Source organism: Macaca mulatta, chromosome X (assembly GCF_049350105.2).
Source record: "Macaca mulatta isolate MMU2019108-1 chromosome X, T2T-MMU8v2.0, whole genome shotgun sequence".
In the NCBI taxonomy this organism is placed as follows: domain Eukaryota; kingdom Metazoa; phylum Chordata; class Mammalia; order Primates; family Cercopithecidae; genus Macaca; species Macaca mulatta.
In genome coordinates, this window is record NC_133426.1 from 54,597,599 (window position 1) to 54,620,848 (window position 23,250).

The 23,250-nt window shown below is 42.4% G+C and overlaps 1 protein-coding gene across 1 annotated transcript in view; it reads right to left on the reverse strand.

The window, feature by feature from the left end:
- Window positions 1-23,250, reverse strand: part of ITIH6 (inter-alpha-trypsin inhibitor heavy chain family member 6) — a 43,790-nt gene that overhangs the window by 4,031 nt on the left and 16,509 nt on the right. The window contains exons 6-10 of the mRNA XM_002808533.4: window positions 15,815-15,931; window positions 5,900-6,071; window positions 3,111-5,144; window positions 1,205-1,297; window positions 119-154 (exon numbers count right to left, since the gene is read on the reverse strand). Of these exons, the coding sequence (XP_002808579.4) occupies window positions 119-154; window positions 1,205-1,297; window positions 3,111-5,144; window positions 5,900-6,071; window positions 15,815-15,931 (2,452 nt within the window). The remainder of the gene's footprint in view (window positions 1-118; window positions 155-1,204; window positions 1,298-3,110; window positions 5,145-5,899; window positions 6,072-15,814; window positions 15,932-23,250) is intronic.

Here is a 23,250-nt window from a genome sequence, read left to right on the forward strand (position 1 = left end):
GGAGAGGGGAAGAGAGAGTAGGGAAAGGGAAGAGGTTATGTCTATTTCCCCAGCCCCAGTCCCAGTGCACAAGCTCCCCTGTACTCAAAGAGGGAAGCCATGGGAGTGACTGGCTTACCTGAGGAGGAGAAGGTGAAGATGCTAGGCAATGTGCCTGCAAAGGAGAGAGAGACTGTGTTGGGAAGGGACTAATCTATCACATCCCTAGGAATTCTGGGACCTCCTCCCGGATAAAGGCCAAATTCCTGTGTTCAGCATTTAAGGCTTTTCTGAAATCTAGTCCCTGCCTAGCTCTCCAGTCTTTAGGCTCTAGCCCAACCAAACTATTGTTATGAGTGTCCTACCTTCTCTTCCTAGGGACCCTTTACTCCTGTTTTTCCTGCCGCCTGGAATGTTTTCCTTTCCCTTAACTACCAAGGATGAATTTCTAGTTATCCTTCAAGGCCAGCCCAAATGCTATTTTCTCTTGCTCTCTGCCTGTGGTAGATAGAATTCTAAGATGGCCCCCAGGATCCCTTGGTGTACACACTCTGTAAAATCCCCAGAGCTGTGAATATCATGAAATATCCTCCCAGAAATAGGTTATTTCATGTGACCCTATTGACCTTATGAAGAGTATATTATCCAGGTGGGCCTGACCTAATCATGTAAGCCCTTAAAATTTGCATCTAGAGGTCAGAGACAGAGGTGTCAGAGAAATTTAAAATGTGAGAAGGGTTTGGCATTAGGGGAATGCTCCATGGCTGCCTTTGAAGATGGAGGGGGACTACATGGCAAGGAATGCAGGAGATTTTTAGGTACTGAGAGTGGCCCCAGGTAACCTCTAGCAGCTGACAGCGATCCTCCAGCCAACGGCCAGCAAGTAAACAGGGACCTCAGTCCCAGCAACACAAATAACTAAATTCTGCTAACAAAGTGAATGAGTGTGGAAGAGGATGAGAGCTCAGTGTGACAGACACCATGATTTCAGTCTTGTGAGACCCTGAGCAGAGAATCTAACTAAGCTATTTCTAGACTACTGACTTACAGAACTGTGAGATTATTAATTGGTGTTGTTTTAAGCCACTAAATTTGTGGTAAATGTTACACAACAATAGAAAACTAATACGTTACCTCCCTCTGGGCTCCCACAATGTCAATAAGAATTCTAATGGAATGGAAATGAAGGCCCAGGGGATCTTTGTCAGGGGAGCTCCTTGCTCACCTTTTGCTAACCCCACAGAACTTCCTTGAGATTCCATGCTGCCTCCAGCTCCCCCCAGGATCTCCTCAGAATTGCCATCCCAGTTTGGACTTCCTGCCAAGCACAAAAGAAATAAGAAAACTCTTCAAATTCCCAGGGCAAAAGCTCACAATCCTCTGACAAGGAGAGCCCTCACTGGCTCTGCAGGCTGACCTGCCCATCTCCAGGACTGGGACCTTATGCTCTCCACAGCCTCTTAGTCTTTCAAGCTCAGATATGTTCAAAGTTCTTCCTTATAGAATTTGTACATTCATTTGTCCATTCATTCATTCAGGCATTGCTTAGGTATCAGGTATATGGTGGTGAAAACTAGAGACATAGTTTCTGACCTGGTGAAGCTCGTAATTTAGTAGGGGGTGGCAGACATGAACGAAATCATAATTTATCACAAATGGTGATAAATGTTATTAGAAAAAAATAATGGGGTGACCGAAGGAGTTAAACAGAGACCTGAAGTAGCCTGCTTGGGGGACGGTGGGTAAGGAGATCTGAGCTGAGATCTAAGGCATGAGCTGGAGTTTGAAGGGTAATGGAAGGGATGAGGGCAGCAGGAAGGGGTAGGACAAAGCTGGTCGGGTGATTATGAAGCAGAGAGAGTAGCTTGAAAAAAGTTCCTGGGTGAAGATGGGGTAGGGTGTTCATTGGAGGAGCAAAGTAGAGACCAGTAGGGCCGGAGTTCAGAGAATGGGTGGGAGAGGGTGAGGTCATAGAGGAAGGGGGGTAGGCAGCAGATCACACAGACCCTGTTGGCCATGAAGAGGACTTTTAACTTCATTCTAAGTATGATGGGAAACCCTTGAGGGATTTTAAGTAGGGAAAGTGCATGACATGATTTGTGTCTTTAAAGGATCCCTTTGGCTGCTGGGAGAGATTGGCCTGTAGCAGGACAGGAGAGGAAGCAGGGAAACCAGTGAGGAGGCTGGAACAGTTTTCTAGGTGAGATACAATGGTGGTTTGCTGTAGCACAGTGACATTTGGGGTGGTGGGAAGTGGATGGATTTGGTAAATATATTAGAGGTAGCATTGTCAATAACTGAGGGTGGATAGGATATTGGAGGGGTGTCTGAGGAGAGAGGCATGTAGAGGATGTCATACCCAAATTTGCATCCCTGTGATTTAGGCACCCTCAATGTGTTCTAATCCTGCCCTATAAGGTCACCTAGGAAATGTCACCCCTTCTCTTAGGAAGGCAGGATACTGGAGTGGTGAATCACATTCATTCTGTGACCAGATTGTATGAGTTCAACTCTCCGACTAGCTGTGTGACATTGAGAAATTTATTTTACCTCTCTGTGCTTCATTCTCCTCACGTGTAAAATGAAGATGTCAACAGTTTCTTGTGAGGATTAAATGAGGGACAAGTACAATATGCAGAGCAGTACTTGCGCATAGGAAGAGCTGACAAATGTTAACTTATTATTTCATAGTTTTTTTGGAAATTAAAGATAATTTTAATTATCTTCCCCAATTCTTCTACCCCTGTCATTAAGCAGGACTATTCACAGAGCACAGAAAAACCAATAAGACCCGCCTTGTCCAATGATGCATTCCTCCCCTGCTTGGGAAGCATCAACAATTCTCTTGTCGAACAAAGCAAATGTCAAAGCTAACCCTTGGCCAATTTGTTTCTGTTCAGCCTTCCCAGCCTCAACACTCCTCCTCTCCCAAGGCCTCTAATTCCGTGCATGTATACTGAGGCCCAGATAAGTTAAGTAACTGGTCCAAAGTCCCAAAGCAAGCAAGCAATCAAGCAAGGAAGCAGCTGTCCCATCACTGGAGTCTACATAAGCCTTGTAGATTCCCAGCTCCTAGTACTGTCCATTCATAGCTTACCCTCATGGCTCGACCCCTCACCCATGGCACTCACCATCTTCATCAGGAGTGAGGAGGGTATAGAAAACTGGTGGGTTCAAGGACTCCACGAACTTGGATTCCACCATTGATTCAGACAGCAGCTGTAGCTCCTCGGGGAGAAGGAGCAGACTGATGGCCTCAGGGAGGATGCTAGAAGGCAGCAAGATTGGCAGGTTTGGAGGGCTGCCTTCTGGTGTAGGCCTGGAGCTGTTGAGTAGGCTCATTGTTGGAACTCCTGGCCTAGATGGTCTCAGAACTTGTCTGGTCCTCTGGGGACCCGGGAGCAGATCATGCTGATGCCAGAACCTTCCAGGGGGCAGAGTGGGAGTAAAAGGCGTGGGGAGGGGTTCTCCAAGGACAGAGGTGGTTGTGGTACTGCTGGGACCTGTGGAACTTGAGATTGTATTTGGAAATGTGCTTAGGCTCTCGGGAAGTGGAGGCCTTGGTCTGTCAGGTCTAGGAGGTAGTGGGGTTTGGGGCATATGGGGATTTGGGGTCTCAGGCTTGGAAATTGATATGCTTGTGGAAATTTGGTGTGGTGGGGCACTTGGTTTAAGAGATAATGAGACTTTAGGGGTCTTGGACAAGAGGATTCCAGGCCTGGGGTGTGGCATGTTGTTTCGGGTCTTGGGAGCAGGAACCCTAAGTCTGCTGTGTGGTGGGTACTTGGGAACCTGAAGTGTAGAGACTCCAGGTCTTGACTGTGGCAGGCCTTTAGGTGACTGTGATGTGAGTGCCCCAAGTTGGGGGTGTGATGGAGCACCAGGTCTGCAATGCAGTGGAGTAACATGTTTCACAGTGTCAGCTTTGGGCAAGGCTGGGATGCCAGGTTTCAGAGGTGAGACTTGTGTCTTGGAGTTCATGGGTAATATATCAAGATTCTGGTGTGATAGAGTGCTGAGCTTCAGAGGCAACAGAGTACCAGAATTTGAGGGCACAAGAACGGTAGGTTTTGTCCTGAGAGTTGCCTGGGCCAAGGTGCCAGAATCCTGTTGTGCTGGAGTTTTGGCCTTTGGGTATGTAGGCGTTGATAGGGTATGAAGGCTCTCTCCCAATGGCTCCAACTCTTTGGAACTTAGCATCTTCTTGGTAGAGGCAGTAGTAGTTGAGGATAAGTAGAACTTTGGTTTCACAGGCCTTGATTTGGGGGAAATGACCTTGGGCACCAAGGCTGGCTGAGCTGTGCTTATCCCTAGGCCATGCCTGCTGCTGGATGAGGGCATTATGGTGTCTGGCCCAGCAGAGGTGGAGGTCTGTCTCCTGGTCTCCTCACTGGCCTCCTTGGGTTGCACCATGACCAGCGAAGTCAGAGGTGTGACAAAGTTGTATTCAAGGGACAGGTTGAGGACTTTGGCAGCCAGCAGGTGGCGAATGGTGGCGTCACGAGCTTGGAAGCGTGCATCCAGCAGCTCTCCAATGGTGACGTAGGCCCAGAGGCGGCGGATGAAGTGGGCCACATTGGGGGCTGGCTCCCCTGGGCAACCAAAGGTCTTCTGGCTATTGTTGGTGGCCCCTTCACTGTGGCAGGCCACAAGAAGCTGATCCTTGGGGCCACGGGCTGCCAGGTGGATGCCCAGTTCCTGTTTGCCTGGCTGTACCTGTCCTGCCACCACCAGCTCTGAGCCACCAAAGTAATTGGGGAAAACGGCCCAAGGGGAGGCCCCAACCAAGCCACCCAGGTAGTTCAGATGCACATCTGCCAGCAGAGGCATGGAGATCTCCTCATAGAGGCCCTCCAACTGTAAGGCCGCATCAGTGTCCTCATATATGCGCCGGGCTATTCCCCGGTTTTCCAGGGACAGGCGGCGCAGCAGTGTAAAGTCAGCATCATCCCCAAAGGCCAAGGTGAAAAGGGATACCCTGTGGCCTACTGCCTGACGGACATTGGAAAGGATCACACTGGGGGTCGTCACGCCAGCCGTGGGCTCCCCATCTGTCAGGAAGATGATAAGAGGGATCCTCCCCACACTGGGGCCCCTCCCAGGCTCCTGGTTGCTATGGTTCAGCACTGAAGCAGCTGCCAGCAGAGCTGAGTTGATGTCGGTCCCTAATTGGGGAACAGATTGTGAGACCATCTTCTCTGGTCACTTCTACCCCCATTGCAGACAAACTGGGCACCTCACCAACCTCCCAGGCTCGCAGCTCCTTATCTTTGCTCAGGCAGTATCCACTGTTTCTCCTTCCCAACTTCTCCACTCCCACCCAGACTTGCTGAAATCTGACATTGAGGCCCACATGTCCTTGGCTTTTATCACTCTCTGTCTCACACTGTTCTTTGTCTGTTTCCTTGGTGGTGCAGGGTCGAGGGGGGAGATGTCTCATTCCCCAGCGAGACTGGCAGGTTCCCAAGGATAGCACCCCCCCGCCTTCTTCTTGCTACAGGGGAAGAAAGGACAGAGTTGACAGCAGGCAGTGGATAGAGGAGAATTCAGTAGTTGTCAGAGACGATTGCTCAAAAGCTAGAATCAGGGCAGCAGCTTCCTCAAATGCTTGGAAATAAATATATAGATTATTGATTTAAAGAAAGTTTAGCAAATTCTTTCAAGTGTTTGCTTTAAAGAGGAGGAAACTGAGGCCAAAAAGAAATGTGTCCTAAGACACATGGAGAATCAGCTGTGCTCTTTCTACAAGGAAAGGGTGATGGGAGAACACAGAGGACCAAGGACCACATTTGTGTGAAATGTAGTCTTGATATTTCAGGCACTGTGAGAGTTGAGGAGGATGGGGAAATGAAGAGAGGATTTCAGGAATTTCCCATATCACCACAGCCTGCCCATTTGAGTGGGTAGATCTAACACTTACAACCATCAGCTTCCATGCGATGCAGGTAGTCCTTGGCACTGTGGACATTCTGGATGGTGGCCTGGATAGAGCCTCCAGCTTTCCAGACATTAATTGTGTCAGAAAAGGATATGATGTTGAAGTAGTCATTGGCTCGAAGGTCACTGAGGATCACATTCATGGCCTTTTTAGTCTGTGGGATATGGATGAAATGAAGGGAATGGGACAAGACTTGAGGTCTATGAGATTGAAAGGCTTTTTCTACACAAGGCATTAAAATCTAAGTGTTATATGGTTTTAAGACCCTCTGACTGCAGGACTCTGTGAATCTAGGATTCTCAGGTGAAAATATGGGTTCCAAGGCATTGAACTGCACCGTTTAATATGGTAGCTAATAATAGTCACATGTAGCTACTTATATTTGAATATAAACTAGCTAAAATTAAAGAAAAATTTAAACATTTAATTCTTTACTTGCAGTAGCCACATTTCAAGTGTTCAATAGCCACATGTTGCCAGTGGCTACTATATGAGATAGCACAGAATTTTAGGTCATTTCTGTCATCACAAAAGTCATATTGGACGCTGATGGTCTAAAAGGTTCAAGCTCCATGTTTTTAGAGCTCTAGAATTCATTTGCTATATGGTTCCTGGGCTCCATGACCCAGGATTCAATGATTCCAGAATTCTAATGTTTAGGACCTTTATGATCCCAGGTCTTTATAGCTGCCTTTCAATGACTTTCCATGCTTTAGTTCTGCTGTAATCTGCTCTTCTGCCTCACCCTCCATTTCTTCCTAGTCTCACCAGCCCCTAGAAAACTCAGATTCCAGTTTAACTCCATAAACCTTGCTCTTTTGTGCTCTTTAGATAGCATACTCCTCTCCAACTTCCCTTTATTTATTCACATCTTTACTGTTCTTTCAATTGCTCCTTCTCTGGAAAGTTCTTCCTTAAATTGCCAACCCTGACCCATGCCCTTCTCACTTAGATATTCCCTGTCCCAGTCTGTTCACTGACTGTTTTACATGAAATATTTTTACTTTCTATCCAAATATTGAACTCTTTGAGAGAAGGGTTTATAATGCTTCTTTTTCTTGTCTCCCTTCTCTATGGCAACACTAACATAGGGCTAGGCCCATAGGAGGTTCAGGGAATACAGTATATAGGATCTACTATTAGGTATCATTTACAGGACACTTGCTATGTTCCAGGCACTGTGCTAAATCCTTAGATGCATCAGCTCATTTAATTATCACAGCAACACAATGAAGAAGGTACTAATATTATCCTCATTTTACAGGTGATGACACTGAGACTCAGAGAGGTGGTGACTTGCTTAAGGTCACACAGCTAGTCATTGATGGACAAGGGATTCAAATCCACATTTGGGAGGTTTTAAGTCCAGTGACCCTAAGCACAATATTATGATATTATGCTTTCAATCCTTTATATAGGTATGGATTTCAGAGACCACAGGCAGGACACTTGAGACCCACCTTTCTCTACACCTTAAACTGATAGGAAATGTCTTTAATGCTTCTAAGTGGATTAGAGTCTTTTCTGCCATAGGGAGAGCTCTGGGGATAAGTCATACATTCTGGGACAGGGAGCTAAGCACCATACTCTTGTTTCCATTGAGAGAGAAGAGACTTAATAGGATAGCTTTTCCTGAGAAGAGCAGTAGAAAAGTGAGAGCCTATGAGGTCCTGAAGGTCAGAATCTCTTGTCAACCAGGAATAGATTGTAGAAGTGTGCTGTTTGATCTCCAATTACTTTGAGATTTCCCAGCTATCTTTCTGTAATTGACTTCTAGTTTAATTTCATTTGATTTGAAAGCATACTTGGTATGATTTATATTATTTTAAATTTGTTAAGGTATGTTTTAAGGCCAAGGATATGGTCTATCTTGGTAAATGCTCCACGTGAGCTTGAGATGAATGTGTAATCTGCTGTTGTTGAATAAAGTATTCTAGAAATGTCAATTCAATCCAGTTAATTGATGGTGCTGTTCAATTCAACTATGTCCTTACTGATTTTCTGCCTGCTGAATCTGTCAATCACTGATAAAGGGATGATGAAGTCTCTAATTATAATAGTGGATTCATATATTTTTACCTTCCAGTTTCATCAGTTTTTACTTCATATATTTTGGTATGTTGTTGTTTGTTGCATGCACATTAAGGATTGTTTGTCTTCTTGGAAAATTTCCCCTTTACCATTATATTTCTTTTATTGTTATATCATATAATGCAACTGTTTATTGCTGAAAATTTCCTTGCTTTGAAGTCTATTTTGTCCAAAACGAATACAGCTACCCCAGCCAGCTTTCTTTAATTTGTGTTAGCATGGTATATCTTTCTCTATCCCTTTGCTTTTGATTTTTCTGTGTCTTTATATTTATTATTATTATTTTTATTACTTTTTTTCATTTACTTATTTATTATTATTATTATACTTTAAGTTCTAGGGTACATGTGCATAACGTGCAGGTTTGTTACATATGTATACTTGTGCCATGTTGGTTTGCTGCACCCATCAACTCGTCAGCACCCATCAACTCATCATTTACATCAGGTGTAACTCCCAATGCAATCCCTCCCCCCTCCCCCCTTCCCATGATAGGCCCCGGTGTGTGATGTTCCCCTTCCCGAGTCCAAGTGATCTCATTGTTCAGTTCCCACCTATGAGTGAGAACATGCGGTGTTTGGTTTTCTGTTCTTGTGATAGTTTGCTAAGAATGATGGTTTCCAGCTGCATCCATGTCCCTACAAAAGACACAAACTCATCCTTTTTTATGGCTGCATAGTATTCCATGGTGTATATGTGCCACATTTTCTTAATCCAGTCTGTCACTGATGGACATTTGGGTTGATTTCAAGTCTTTGCTATTGTGAATAGTGCCACAATAAACATACATGTGCATGTGTCTTTATAGCAGCATGATTTATAATCCTTTGGGTATATCCCCAGTAATGGGATGGCTGGGTCATATGGTACTTCTAGTTCTAGATCCTTGAGGAATTGCCATACTGTTTTCCAAAATGGTTGAACTAGTTTCCAGTCCCACCAACAGTGTAAAAGTGTTCCTATTTCTCCACATCCTCTCCAGCACCTGTTGTCTCCTGACTTTTTAATGATCGCCATTCTAACTGGTGTGAGATGGTATCTCATTGTGGTTTTGATTTGCATTTCTCTGATGGCCAGTGATGATGAGCATTTTTTCATGTGTCTGTTGGCTGTATGAATGTCTTCTTTTGAGAAATGTCTGTTCATATCCTTTGCCCACTTTTTGATGGGGTTGTTTGTTTTTTTCTTGTAAATTTGTTTGAGTTCTTTGTAGGTTCTGGATATTAGCCCTTTGTCAGACGAGTAGATTGCAAAAATTTTCTCCCATTCTGTAGGTTGCCTGTTCACTCTGATGGTAGTTTCTTTTGCTGTGCAGAAGCTCTTTAGTTTAATTAGATCCCATTTGTCAATTTTGGCTTTTGCTGCCGTTGCTTTTGGTGTTTTAGACGTGAAGTCTTTGCCCATGTCTATGTCCTGAATGATATTACCTAGGTTGTCTTCTAGGATTTTTATGGTATTAGGTCTAACATTTAAGTCTCTAATCCATCTTGAATTAATTTTCATATAAGGAGTAAGGAAAGGATCCAGTTTCAGCTTTCTACTTATGGCTAGCCAGTTTTCTGAGCACCATTTATTAAATGGGGAATCCTTTCCCCATTTCTTGTTTCTCTGAGGTTTGTCAAAGATCAGATGGCTGTAGATATGTGGTATTATTTCTGAGGACTCTGTTCTGTTCCATTGGTCTATATCTCTGTTTTGGTACCAGTACCATGCTGTTTTGGTTACTGTAGCCTTGTAGTATAGTTTGAAGTCAGGTAGCGTGATGCCTCCAGCTTTGTTCTTTTGACTTAGGATTGTCTTGGCAATGAGGGCTCTTTTTTGGTTCCATATGAACTTTAAAGCAGTTTTTTCCAATTCTGTGATGAAACTCATTGGTAGCTTGATGGGGATGGCATTGAATCTATAAATAACCTTAGGCAGTATGGCCATTTTCACGATATTGATTCTTCCTATCCATGAGCATGGTATGTTCTTCCATTTGTTTGTGTCCTCTTTGATTTCACTGAGCAGTGGTTTGTAGTTCTCCTTGAAGAGGTCCTTGACATCCCTTGTAAGTTGGATTCCTAGGTATTTTATTCTCTTTGAAGTGATTGTGAATGGAAGTTCATTCATGATTTGGCTCTCTGTTTGTCTGTTACTGGTGTATAAGAATGCTTGTGATTTTTGCACATTGATTTTGTATCCTGAGACTTTGCTGAAGTTGCTTATCAGCTTAAGGAGATTTTGGGCTGAGACAATGGGGATTTCTAAATATACAATCATGTCATCTGCAAAGAGGGACAATTTGACTTCTTCTTTTCCTAACTGAATACCCCTGATTTCTTTCTCTTGCCTGATTGCCCTAGCCAGAACTTCCAACACTATGTTGAATAGGAGTGGTGAGAGAGGGCATCTCTGTCTTGTGCCAGTTTTCAAAGGGAATTTTTCCAGTTTTTGCCCATTCAGTATGATATTGGCTGTGGGTTTGTCATAAATAGCTCTTATTATTTTGAGGTACGTTCCATCAATACCGAATTTATTGAGCGTTTTTAGCATGAAGGGCTGTTGAATTTTGTCAAAAGCCTTTTCTGCATCTATTGAGATAATCATGTGGTTCTTGTCTTTGGTTCTGTTTATATGCTGGATTATGTTTATTGATTTGCAAATGTTGAACCTGCCTTGCATCCCAGGGATGAAGCCCACTTGATCATGGTGGATAAGCTTTTTGATGTGCTGCTGAATCCGGTTTGCCAGTATTTTATTGAGGATTTTTGCATCGATGTTCATCAGGGATATTGGTCTAAAATTCTCTTTTTTTTGTTGTGTCTCTGCCAGGCTTTGGTATCAGGATGATGTTGGCCTCATAAAATGAGTTAGGGAGGATTCCCTCTTTTTCTATTGATTGGAGTAGTTTCAGAAGGAATGGTACCAGCTCCTCCTTGTACCTCTGGTAGAATTCAGCTGTGAATCCATCTGGTCCTGGACTTTTTTTGGTTGGTAGGCTATTAATTATTGCCTCAATTTCAGAGCCTGCTATTGGTCTATTCAGGGATTCAACTTCTTCCTGGTTTAGTCTTGGAAGAGTGTAAGTGTCCAGGAAATTATCCATTTCTTCTAGGTTTTCTAGTTTATTTGTGTAGAGCTGTTTATAGTATTCTCTGATGGTAGTTTGTATTTCTGTGGGGTCGGTGGTGATATCCCCTTTATCATTTTTTATTGCATCTATTTGATTCTTCTCTCTTTTCTTCTTTATTAGTCTTGCTAGCGGTGTGTCAATTTTGTTGATCTTTTTAAAAAACCAACTCCTGGATTCATTGATTTTTTGGAGGGTTTTTTGTGTCTCTATCTCCTTCAGTTCTGCTCTGATCTTAGTTATTTCTTGCCTTCTGCTAGCTTTTGAATGTGTTTGCTCTTGCTTCTCTAGTTCTTTTAATTGTGATGTTAGAGTGTCAATTTTAGATCTTTCCAGCTTTCTCTTGTGGTCATTTAGTGCTATAAATTTCCCTCTACACACTGCTTTAAATGTGTCCCAGAGATTCTGGTATGTTGTATCTTTGTTCTCATTGGTTTCAAAGAACATCTTTATTTCTGCCTTCATTTCGTTATGTACCCAGTAGTCATTCAGGAGCAGGTTGTTCAGTTTCCATGTAGTTGAGCGGTTTTGATTGAATTTCTTAGTTCTTAGTTCTAGTTTGATTGCACTGTGGCCTGAGAGACAGTTTGTTATAATTTCTGTTCTTGTACATTTGCTGAGGAGTGCTTTACTTCCAATTATGTGGTCAATTTTGGAATAAGTGCGATGTGGTGCTGAGAAGAATGTATATTCTGTTGATTTGGGGTGGAGAGTTCTATAGATGTCTATTAGGTCTTCTTGCTGCAGAGATGAGTTCAATTCCTGGATATCCTTGTTAACTTTCTGTCTTGTTGATCTGTCTCTGTGTCTTTATATTTAAAGTGGTTTTCTTATAAACAACCTACAATTGGGTCTTATTTTATTATCCACACTGAGAGTCTCTGTCTTTTAATTGGTATATTTAAACCATTTATGATTACAGTCGTTACTGACATAGTTGGTTTAATATTTGCCATAGTTGTAAATGTTTTCTCTTCTTTTAAAATTATTTATTCTTATTTCTTCCACTCATTTTCTGGCTTCTCTAGTTTTAATTGGACATTTTACATGATCCTGTTTTATCTTCTCTCTTAGCATATGCATTAGACTTCAAACATTTTAGCAGTTCCCCTAGAGTTTACAGTATACATTTACAACCAATCCAAATCCACTTTCAAATAACACTATACAGCTTTATGCATAGTGCAAGTACCTTGTAACAGAGTATTCCCAATTATTCCCTCCCATCCTATACAATATTACTCTCATTAACAATTTCACTTATTCATAAGCTACATTCACTAAATACATTATTGTTTATTATTATTTTGAAAAATATTATCTGTTAGGTCAGCTAATAAGAAAACTAAAGTATTTTATTTTACCTTCCTTTATTCCTTCTCTAACACTTTTCCTTTCTTTATGTAGATCCAAGTATCTGAGATATATCATTTTCTTCCTCTATGTAGAACTTCTTTTAACATTTCTTGCAAAGCAAGTTTGTTGGTGACAATTCCCAAAATTTTTGTTTGTTTGAGAAAGTCTTTATTTTTCTTTACTTTGGAATAATCATTTTGATGTATACAGAATTCTAGGCTGGTGGGTTTTTCCCTTCAACACTTGCAGTATTTCACTCTACTTTCTTCTTGCTCCCATGGTTTCTGAAGAAAAGTCTGATATAGTTCCCATCTTTGCTCTTCTATAGGTAAGGTACTTTTTACTCTGGCTTTTTAAAAGATTTTTCTGCTGTCTGAATATGATATGCCTAGGTGTAGATTGTTTAGTATTTATCCTGCTTTGTGTTCTCCTAAGCTTCTTGGACCTGAGGTTGGTGTGCATAATTCATTTTGGAAAATTTGTATCTATTATTACTTCAAGTATTTCTTCTGTTCCTTTCTCTCTTTCTTCTCCTTCTATTATTTCCATGATGCATATGTAACACTTTTAAAATTGTTCCACAATTCTTGAATATTCTAGGGTGTTTCTTAAAATTCTTTTTTATTTTTGTTTTTTAGCTTCAGGAATTTCTATGAATGTATCTTCAAGCTCATTGATTCTTTACCCAACCATGTCCAGTCTACTGATGAGTGAATCAAAGGGATTCTTCATTCCTGTTACAGTATTTCTGATATCCAGTATTTCCTTTTAATTTTCCTAGGGTTTTCATGTCTCTGCTTACATTACCATGTGTTGTCCTTATTTGTGGTGCACTCTATCATTAGTTTCCACAGCATATTAATCATGGGTTTAAAAATTCTCGGTTTGACCCATTAAAAAATTGGCAAAGGATATGAACAGATACTTCTGAAAAGAAGACATACATGTGGACAACAATCATACGAAAAAAATGCTTAACATCACTGATCATTAGAGAAATGGAAATCAAAACCACAATGAGATACCATCTCACACCAGTCAGAATGGCTATTAAATAGTTAAAAAAACAACAACAACAGATGCTGGCAAGGTTGTGGAGAAAAGGGAGTGCTTATATACTGTCAGTGGGAGGGTAAATTAGTTCAACCATTGTGGAAGATAGTGTGGCAATTCCTCAAAGATCTAAAAACAGAAATACCATTTGACCCAGCAATCCCATTACTGGGTATATATCCAAAGGAATATAAGTCGTTCTGCAGCACAATTCACAATAGCAGAGACATGGAATCAACCTAAATGCCCATCAATAGTGGACTTGATAAAGAAAATGTGGTACATATACACCATGAAATACTATGCAGCCATAAAAAAGAATGAAATCCTGTCCTTTGTGGGAACAGGGATGGGAACTGGAGGCAATCATCCTAAGTGAGGTAATGCAGGAGCAGAAAACCAATGTTACATGTTCTCACTTATCAGTGGGAGCTAAACATTGAACACACATGTACACAAAGAAGGGGACAACAGACACTGGGGCCTCCTTGAGGGTGGAAGGTCGGAGAAGGGTGAAGATTGAAAAATGATATACTACATACTGTGCTTATTACCTGGGTGACAAAATAATCTGTACACCAAACACCTGCAATACTGAATTTACCCATGTAACAAACCTGCACGTGTATCCACTGAACCTAAAATAAAAGTTGGAAAAAAATATTTCAATAAAAAATAAAATTGTTTGATAATTTCAACATCTCTAACATATTGAAGTCTGGCTGTGATGTTTGTTTACTCTCTTCAGACAGTGTTTTTTTTCCTTTTAGCATGCCTTCTCATTTTAGGTTGAAAGCCAGACATGATATATCAGGTAAAAGGAAATAAACTAAATGGCATTTAGTGTGGGGTTTTAAGTTTATCTGGCTATGAGTTAGGTAATGTTTCCTGTTTGGAGCAGTTTTAGGTGTCAGAGGCTAAAATTACTCCTTTTTTTTTTTTTTGACAGGGTCTTGCTCTGTTGCCCCAGCCTGAGAGCAGTGGTGCGATCTTGGCTCACTGCAAGCTCCACTCGCTGGGCTCAAGCCATTTTCCAAAGGCAGCCTCCTGAGTAGCTGGGACTACAGGTGTGCACCACCACACCTTGTTAATTTTTGTATTTTTAGTAGAGACAGGGTTTTGCCATGTTGCCCAGGCTGGTCTCAAACTCCTGGGCTCAAGTGATCTGCCTACCTCAGCTTCCCAAAGTGCTAGGATTACAAGTGGGAGCCACCGTGCCTGGCCAAAATTACTTCTAGTGTCCATATTTTTGTTGCTTCTGTTGTCTTTGGTTTTCCCTAGTAACATTTTCTTAAATAGGGTTTGGGCTTGTAGTTCTATCAGCTGTAACTTTCCATTATTGTCGAGGAGCCCAGTTGATGTGGTGATAATGTGTGGAGTGAGAGGAAGCATTCTATACTCTTATGAGGAGGTCTCAGTCTTTTAGTGAATTGATGTCCCTGATATAGAAACTTTACAAGTGTTTCTGAGATTTTACCCCTCTTGATTGAGACAAAAAGGCAAGAAAGGGCTGGATTTGGGGAGATCCCTCCTGCTACACTGGGGCTGGGGAGCTGGCTTGGGGTACTACCCATTTTTCCCCAGGTTGCTCGACTTTGGTAAAACAAACTCAGCCTTAGGTCCCAAGGGCTATGTGATTGAAAGATTAAGGAGCAACCGTTATATAATTGCAAGATACCAGAACAAAAAGCTCCAGGGTATTATGGTATGAAATGCTGCTTGCAGAACTTTATGGATTCAAGGGCTAAAGTCAAAGCGTGCTTGGTCTACGGCCTCAGAACTCTGACCCATGGGCACAGTGGTAGAAGTGCAACAAGATTAAAATTGATATTGCTCCTGACTCTATAGTTTCTAACTCTATAATGCCAATACTCTATACTATTAGGCCTTTAAAGTAAAAAAAAAAAAAAAAATAGCAAAGACCCAAAACCTTGTGGCCTCAGGAAGACTCAGAGTCTCTGTGACCTAAGGTTTTCTTGCTTCTGGATTCTGGGATCCTAGGGTGCTCTAGCTTGAGGGTCCTATATGACCCTGGGCTTTTGTGGTTGAGGGTCTCAATGGTTTCACATTGACCAATGTGTCAATGTTCTTAGGACTCTGTGGCTCCAGGTCCACAGGCTCCTGTTAGGTAAGATACCAGGACCATAGGGTAGGCCCAAGCCTGTAAGACTCAAGGGTCATGGGATGGTGGAATCTCTCCTCCCAGGGTCCCATTGTTACCACACTCTCTGCTTTCTGGGTCTTCTGATACTAGGACTAAGAAAGGCTTCCAGGATCCTTGTTACCTGTTCCATCTTGGTACCAAACATGGAGCCGCTTACATCAATAACAAAAACCACATTCTTCTCCATAGGTGGAAGGCCTCTGGGGGCAAAGTAGTGAATGAAATAGCCATCGTAAATCTGGACCAAAAAAAAAAAAAAAAAAAGTAAAACCAAGAAGGACTGTGAAAGTCAATCTAAATCAGGTCCCCTCTTATTTTCCTTCATAACACTGTGTTTTGTTTCCCAGGACTCCAGGACTTCTCACTGTTTCTAAACAGGCATGTGTGTGACTGTTTGCTCACTGTCCATCTCCTTCACCAGAACCACGTCTCTGCCATTCAGACCTTCATCCCGGGGCCTGCCCCAGAGCTGTGGAAGGAATGAGACAGGCTTGCAGCCCAGCACTCCAAGGATCAGGATCTCTGCAATATGTGAGTTCCTGTCTGTGAGAGAGTTGGGCTTGCACAGCCTTAAGGGTCCCTAGGGATATTTTGCCTGGGCTGCAGGAACTTCAAGTATTGTTTTAACCTCCCTGTATAGAGTGAGCCTGGGGCCCAGCTCTTTGCTGCCAGGGGCTGGGAGTTGCAGGGCCTCCCTCTCCTCCTAAAACCTTTCTGCTGTTGCTGGGCAGAGCAGGGAGAGGAGGAGGGAGCCTAAGCAGAGTGAGTTGTTTATTCAGAGGGGATTGGTTACACCAGGTACAGATGCCTTGGGCTGTCCTGGATGTGATTGGCTGCTGACTCCCCTCCCCCACTCCATTCCTCCCTCTGCTGAGCCTCCGGGCTGGGACAGCTGAGGGAAGGGGAGGGAGGCTAGGAGGGTCCCTCAGGACCAGTCTCAGCTCAGCTCAGGGATGTCTGCGCTGGCTGAGGGTCTGTGCTCCCCTGAAGCTGAAGGAGGCTCTGCCCAGGGTCACAGGCTTTTGCTCCTCTCTACCCTTCAGACACTCTCTGACCACAAGGCTGGACATTGCCTCTTCCTTCTCAGGGGGAAAGAGAAGATGGGAGGACATCCTGTTCTTCCCCTCCATTCCAGCCTTTGAATTAATTCACATGTGCAATTGCATTCTCTGTCTCCACTAATCCTGGCACTCTGGTACAGTTCAAAAAGGCCTGTGTCACCCACACTACAACTGCCCAATCCAGGAGCGGAACCCAGTGGCTTCTGCACACCTCCCACACCTGGGCTGGTGAGAGCTCCCAGGAAATTCATGCCTACCTTTCCCTGATCCCATGCCCACCGGGGCCCCCACTTCCTATCACATAACCCACGGGCAGGACCTTGCTCACCAACCTCTCCCAGTCACCTCAGCAGTCATTCCATCCTACCTACCTGACTCAAGGAGAGAATTAAGAGCACAGAGCCAGGGACACTTTGACTGCCCACCCCACCCTTCTACAGGGTCCACATCCCCATACACCTCCTCCCTCAGCCTAAGGAAAGGTGGTCCTGCCTTGGACCCCATGCACTCCAAGTGCCCAGTACTCCTCAGGTCCACTCTCTCCAACCCCCTTTAACATGTACCCCACTGGGTCTTCCTTGAAATATAGAATTGTTTTGTCTTTTCCATGCACTAAGACTAGCTCTTGTCCCCAGTCCACTCCCAAACTTCTCTCTAGCCTCTTTTTTCCCTGGAGCATCACAGGCTGAGAAAGTGGGCACCCTCAATGGGCTCAAATGAAGATCACTCCCGGGGACCACCACAGACTAGCTACTGTGCCCACCCCGCATAGACACTTCCCTCACTAAAGGCAACCGTGACTAGCTTGCCTCCAAACTCAGTGGCTGGAAGAGGGGTGAAGCAAGATGGTGGAATAAAAAGCTCCACCAATCGTACCCCTAGGAAGGACACCAATTTAACAACCATCTACACACAAATAAGCACCTTCAAAAGAACCAAAAGCTCTGTACCTGGTTTTAAGTTCATATCAATGAAAGAGGCACTGGAAGAACAGTCTTGAATTGCTGACACCACCCCTATTCCACCCTCCAAGTCTGCCCCCAGCAGAGGAGGCACGGTGTGCAAGAGCATTTCTTTGTGTTAGGGGAGGGAGAGCGCAGCTATTGTGAGGCATTGACCTCAGTGTTGCCCTTTTAGAGCACTAAAAAACAAACAAACAAACAAAAAAAAAACAACAAAAAAAACTGAACCAAACTCGGCTGATGCCTGCATATGGAGGAAGCATTCAAAACAGTCCTAGCTACACATGAATTACCCATGTCAGCATGTCAGCAGTTGGCACTTGAGCTCCTGCAAGCCTTGCCACCAAGGACTAAAGTGCTTTAGGGCTCCAAATAAACTTGAAAGACAGCCTAGACACAAGGACTGCAACTCCTAGTAGGGGCCTAGTGCTGAACTGGGCCCAGAGACAGTGGACTTAGGGGGCACACAACCTACTGAGACACCAGCTGGGGCAGTTAAGTGAGTGCTAGCATCACCCCTCCTCTAACCCCAGGCTCCACAGCTTGTGGCTCCAAAAGAGACCCCTTCATTCTGCTTGAAGACAGGAGAGGGAAGAGTGGAAAAGACTTTGTCTTGCATCTTGTATACCAGCTCAGCCGCAGCAGGATAGAGCACCAGTAAGAGTTGTGAGGCTCCTTTTCCAGGCCCTAACTCCCAAAACACATTTCTAGACACACTCTGGGCTAGAAGGAAACCTGCTGCCTTGAAGGGAAGGATCCAGTTCTGGCTGCATTCTTCACCTGCTAAATGAAGAGCCCTTGGGCCCTGAATAGCCAACAATAATGCCCAGGTACTACATTGAGGGCCTTGGGTGAGACTCTGAGACTTGCTGGCTTTAGGTGATGCACATTCCAAGCTGCAGTGGCTATTAGGAGAGAGTGCTTATGTTTTACAAAAGCAGAGGATAAAGTAAATGGGACATTGTCTTGAAGCTTAAGTACCAGTTTGGCCACAAGGGTGTAGAGCACCAAGCAGGCTCTTAAGGTCCTAGATTCTAGGCATTGGCTCTTGGATGGCCTAGAATCCAACTTCCGGTCCTCCCCTAGGCCAGAGAAGAGCCTACTGCCCTGAAAGGTGAGGCTAAGGATAGGCAGCATATAGCACAAGCTGACTGAAGAACCTTGGGGCCTTAAGGGAGCATCGGTGGTTATCTGTCAGTATTCCTTGTGAGTTGTGGTGGCAGTGGCCATGAGGTGAGGCTCTTCTGCCTTTGAAAAGGGGAAGGAAGAGTGAGAAGAAGTGTATTTTGTGGTTTGACTGCCAGTTTACCAGCAGGACAATAGAAAACCAGGTAGAATTCTAAGGTGATTGACTCTAGTCTCTGGCTCCTGGATGGCACCTCTGGATCCACCCAGGGCCTGAGGGAACTCACTATCCCAAAGTGAAGGACACAGGCCCGGTTGTTTTTGACACTTTCTGATTGTACAGCCTCAGGGTCTTGAGTGAACATAGGCAGAAGCCGGGACGTGTTACAGCAGGCCTGGGTGAGACCCAGTACTGCGCTGGCTTCAAGTCTGACCCAACGCAGTCATAGGTGGTGGCCACAAGAGTGCTTGTGTCAATCCACCTCCAGCTTCATGTGGCTCACAACAGAGAGAGAGAGAGAGAGAGAGACTTTGGGAGAAAGTAAGGAAAGCGAATTAGTCTGCCTGGTAATGGAAAGAATTCTCCCAGATATTGTCCAAGACCATCAAGACAATACTTCTATGAGTCTGCAAGAACCACAGCATTACGAGGCTTGGGGTGCCCCTAAAGCAGATACAGCTTAGATCACAACATATACATACATTCGAATATCTGGAAAGCCTTCCCAAGAAGGACAGGTACAAGCAAGCCCAGACGGTGAAGACTGTAATAAATACTTAACTCTTCAATGCCCAGACACAGAAGAACATCTAAAAGTATCAAGACAATCCAGGAAAATACATGACATTACCAAATAAACTAAATAAGTCACCAGGGACCAATTCTGAAGAAATAGAGATATGTGACCTTTCAGACAGAGAATTCAAAATAGCTGTGTTGAGGAAACTCCAAGAAATTTGAGATAACACAGAGAAGGCATTCAGAATTCTATCAGATGAAAGTAACAAAGAGATTGCAATGAGATTGCAATAATTTAAAATAATCAAGCAGAAATTCTGGAAAATGCAATTGACATACTGAAAAATGCACCAGAGTCTTTTTTTTTTTTGAGACAGAGTCTCCCTCTGTCACCCAGGCTGGAGTGCAGTGGCACGATGTTGGCTCACTGCAACCTCTGCCTCCTGGGTTCAAGTGATTCTCCCACCTCAGCCTCCCGAGTAGCTGGGATTACAGGCATGTGCCACCATGCCCAGCTAATTTTTGTATTTTTAGTAGAGACAAGGTTTCACTATGTTGTCCAGGCTGGTCTCAAAGTCCTGACCTCAAGTGATCCACCTGTCTCAGCATCCCAAAGTGCTGGGATTAAAGGTGTGAGCCACTGCACCCGGCCTGTACCTGAGTTTTTTAAAAGCAGAATTGTTCAAGCAGAAAAAATAATTAGTGAATTACAAGATAGGCTATTTGAAAATAAACAGTCAGAGGAGACAAAAGAAAAAAAAAAAAGAAGCAATGAAGCATGCCTACACGATCTAGAAAATAGCCACAGACAGGCAAATCTAAGAGTTAGTGGCCCTAATGAGGAGATAGAGAAAGAGATAGGGGTAGAAAATTTATTCAGAGGGATAATAACAGAGAACTTTCCAAACCAAGAGAAAGATATCAATATCCAGATACAAGAAGGTGACAGAACACCAAGCAGATTTTACCCAAAAAAGACTACTTTGAGGAATTTAATAATCAAACTCCCAAAGGTCAAGGATAAAGAAAGGATCCTAAAAGCAGCAAGAGAAGAGAAACAAATAACAGACAATACATCTCCAATATTTCTGTCAGCAGACTTTTCAGTGGAAATCTTTAAGGCTGAGAGAGTGTCATTACATATTTAAAACACTGAAGGAATAAACTACTGTTACCCTAGAATAGTATATCTGGAGAAAATATCCCTCAAACGTGAAAGAGAAATAAAGAATTTCCCAGACAAAAAAGAGCTGAGGGATTTCATCATTGCCAGACCTGTCCTACAAGACATGCTAAAGGGAGTACTTGAATCAGAAAGAAAAGGACATTACTGAGCAATAAATAATCACTTGAAGGTACAAAACTCACTGGTAATAGTAAGTACACAGAAAAACACAAAATATTATAACAATGTAACAGTGGCATATAAACCACTCTCATGCTAAGTAGAAAGATTAAATGATAACCTAATCAAAAGTACTAAGTAAACAACTTTTCAAGACACAGTACAAGGAATTACAAATAGAAACAACAAAGAAATAAAAAGCAAGAGGATGAAGTTAAGGCATAGAGTTTTTATTAGTTTTCTTTTTGCTTGTTTGTTAGTGCAAACAGTGTTAAGTTGTTATCAGCTTAAAATAATGGTTAATAAGATAGTATTGACAGGCCTCATGGTAACCTCAAAACAAAAAACATACAAAGGATACACAGAAAATAAAAAAGTAGGAAACTAAATCATATTACCAAAGAAAATAATCTTGCTAAAAGGAAGACAGGAAGGGAAAAAAGAAGGACGAGCAGACCACAAAACAAAACAAAACAAAACAAAACAAAAAAACAAAATAGGAAAACCAATAACAAAATGGCAAGAATAAATTCTTACTTGTCAATAATAACATCAAATGTAAATGGGCTTACCTCTCCAATCAAAAGACATAGAGTGGCTGAATGGATTAAAAAAATAAGACTCACTGATCTATTGCCTATAAGAAAAACATTTCATCTATAAAGACACACATAGACTACAAATAAAGGGATGAAAGATGGTATTCCATGCCAATGGAAACAAACAAACAAAAAAGATGAGGAGGAGCCATACAGAGACAAAATCTACAAGAAGAGACAAAGAAGGTAACAATATAATGATAAAGGGGTCGATTTAGCAAGAGGATATAACAATTGTGAAAATATATGTACCCAACACTGGAGAACAAAGATATATAAAGTAAATATTATTAGAGCTAAAGGGAGAGATGGACTCCAACATGACAATCACTAGAGTCCTCAAGACCACACATTCAGCACTGGACATCTTCCAGACAGAAAATCAACAAGGAAACATTGGACTTCATTTGCATTATAGTTCAGAAACCTAATAGATATTTACAGAACATTTCATCCAATGGCTGCAGAATATGCATTCTTTTCTTCAGCACATGATTCATTCTCAAAGATAGACCATATATCAGGTCACAAAGCAAGACTGAAAATTTAAAACAATTCAAATACCATCAAACATCTTCTCTGACCACAATGGAATAACACTAGAAATCAATAACAAAAGGAACTTTGGAAGATATAGAAATACACGGAAATTAAACAACATGCTCCTAAATGAACAGTGGGTCAATGAAGAAATTGAAAAATTTCTTGAAACAGATGACAATGTAAAGACAACATACCAAAACCTATGAGATACAGCAAAAGCAGTTCTCAGAGGGAACTTTATAGCTATAAGTGCCTACATCAAAGAAGAAGAAAAATGTAAGCAACATAACGATGCATCTTAAGGAACCAGAAAAGCAAGAGCAAACCAAACCCCAAATTAGTAGAAGGAAACAAAAAATAAAGATGAGAATACAAATAAAGAAATTGAAATGAAGAAAACAATATAAAAGATCAAGGAAACAAAAAGGATTTCTTTTGTTTAAAGTTTAACAAAATTGGCAAACCTTTACCCAGACTAGTTAAAAAAAGAGAAGATCGAAATAAATAAAATCAGAGATGAAAAAGTAGACATTACAAAGTGATACTGCAGAAATTCAAAGGATCATTAATGCCTACTATGAGCCATTATATGCCAATAAGTTAGAAAATCTAGAAGAGGCTAGAGAACCCAGGATAAGGCCACACATCTACAACTATCTGATCTTCAACAAACCTGACAAAAACAAGCAATGAGGAAAGGGTTTCCTATTCAGTAAATGGTGGTGGGATAACAGGCAAATCTTTTGCAGAAAAGTGAAACTGGACCCCTTCCTCATACCATATACAAAAATTAACTCAAGATGTTAAAAAACTTAAATGTAAAGCCCCAAACTATAAAAACCCTGGAAGACAATCTAGGCAATACCATTCTGGACACAGGAAAGGGCAAAGATTTCATGATGAAGATGCCAAAAGCAGTTGCAACAAAAGCAAAAATGGACAAGTGGGATCCAATTAAACTAAACAGCTTCTACATAGCAAGGAAAACCATCAACAGAGTGAACAGACATAAGAAAATGTTTGCAAACTATGCATCTGACAAAGGTCTAATATGCAGCATCTATAAGGAACTTAAACAAATTTACAAGAAAAAAAACAAGCGGCCACATTAAAAAGTAAGGAAAAGCATGAACAGACACTTCTCAAAAGAAGACATACATGCGGCTAACAATCATATGAAAAA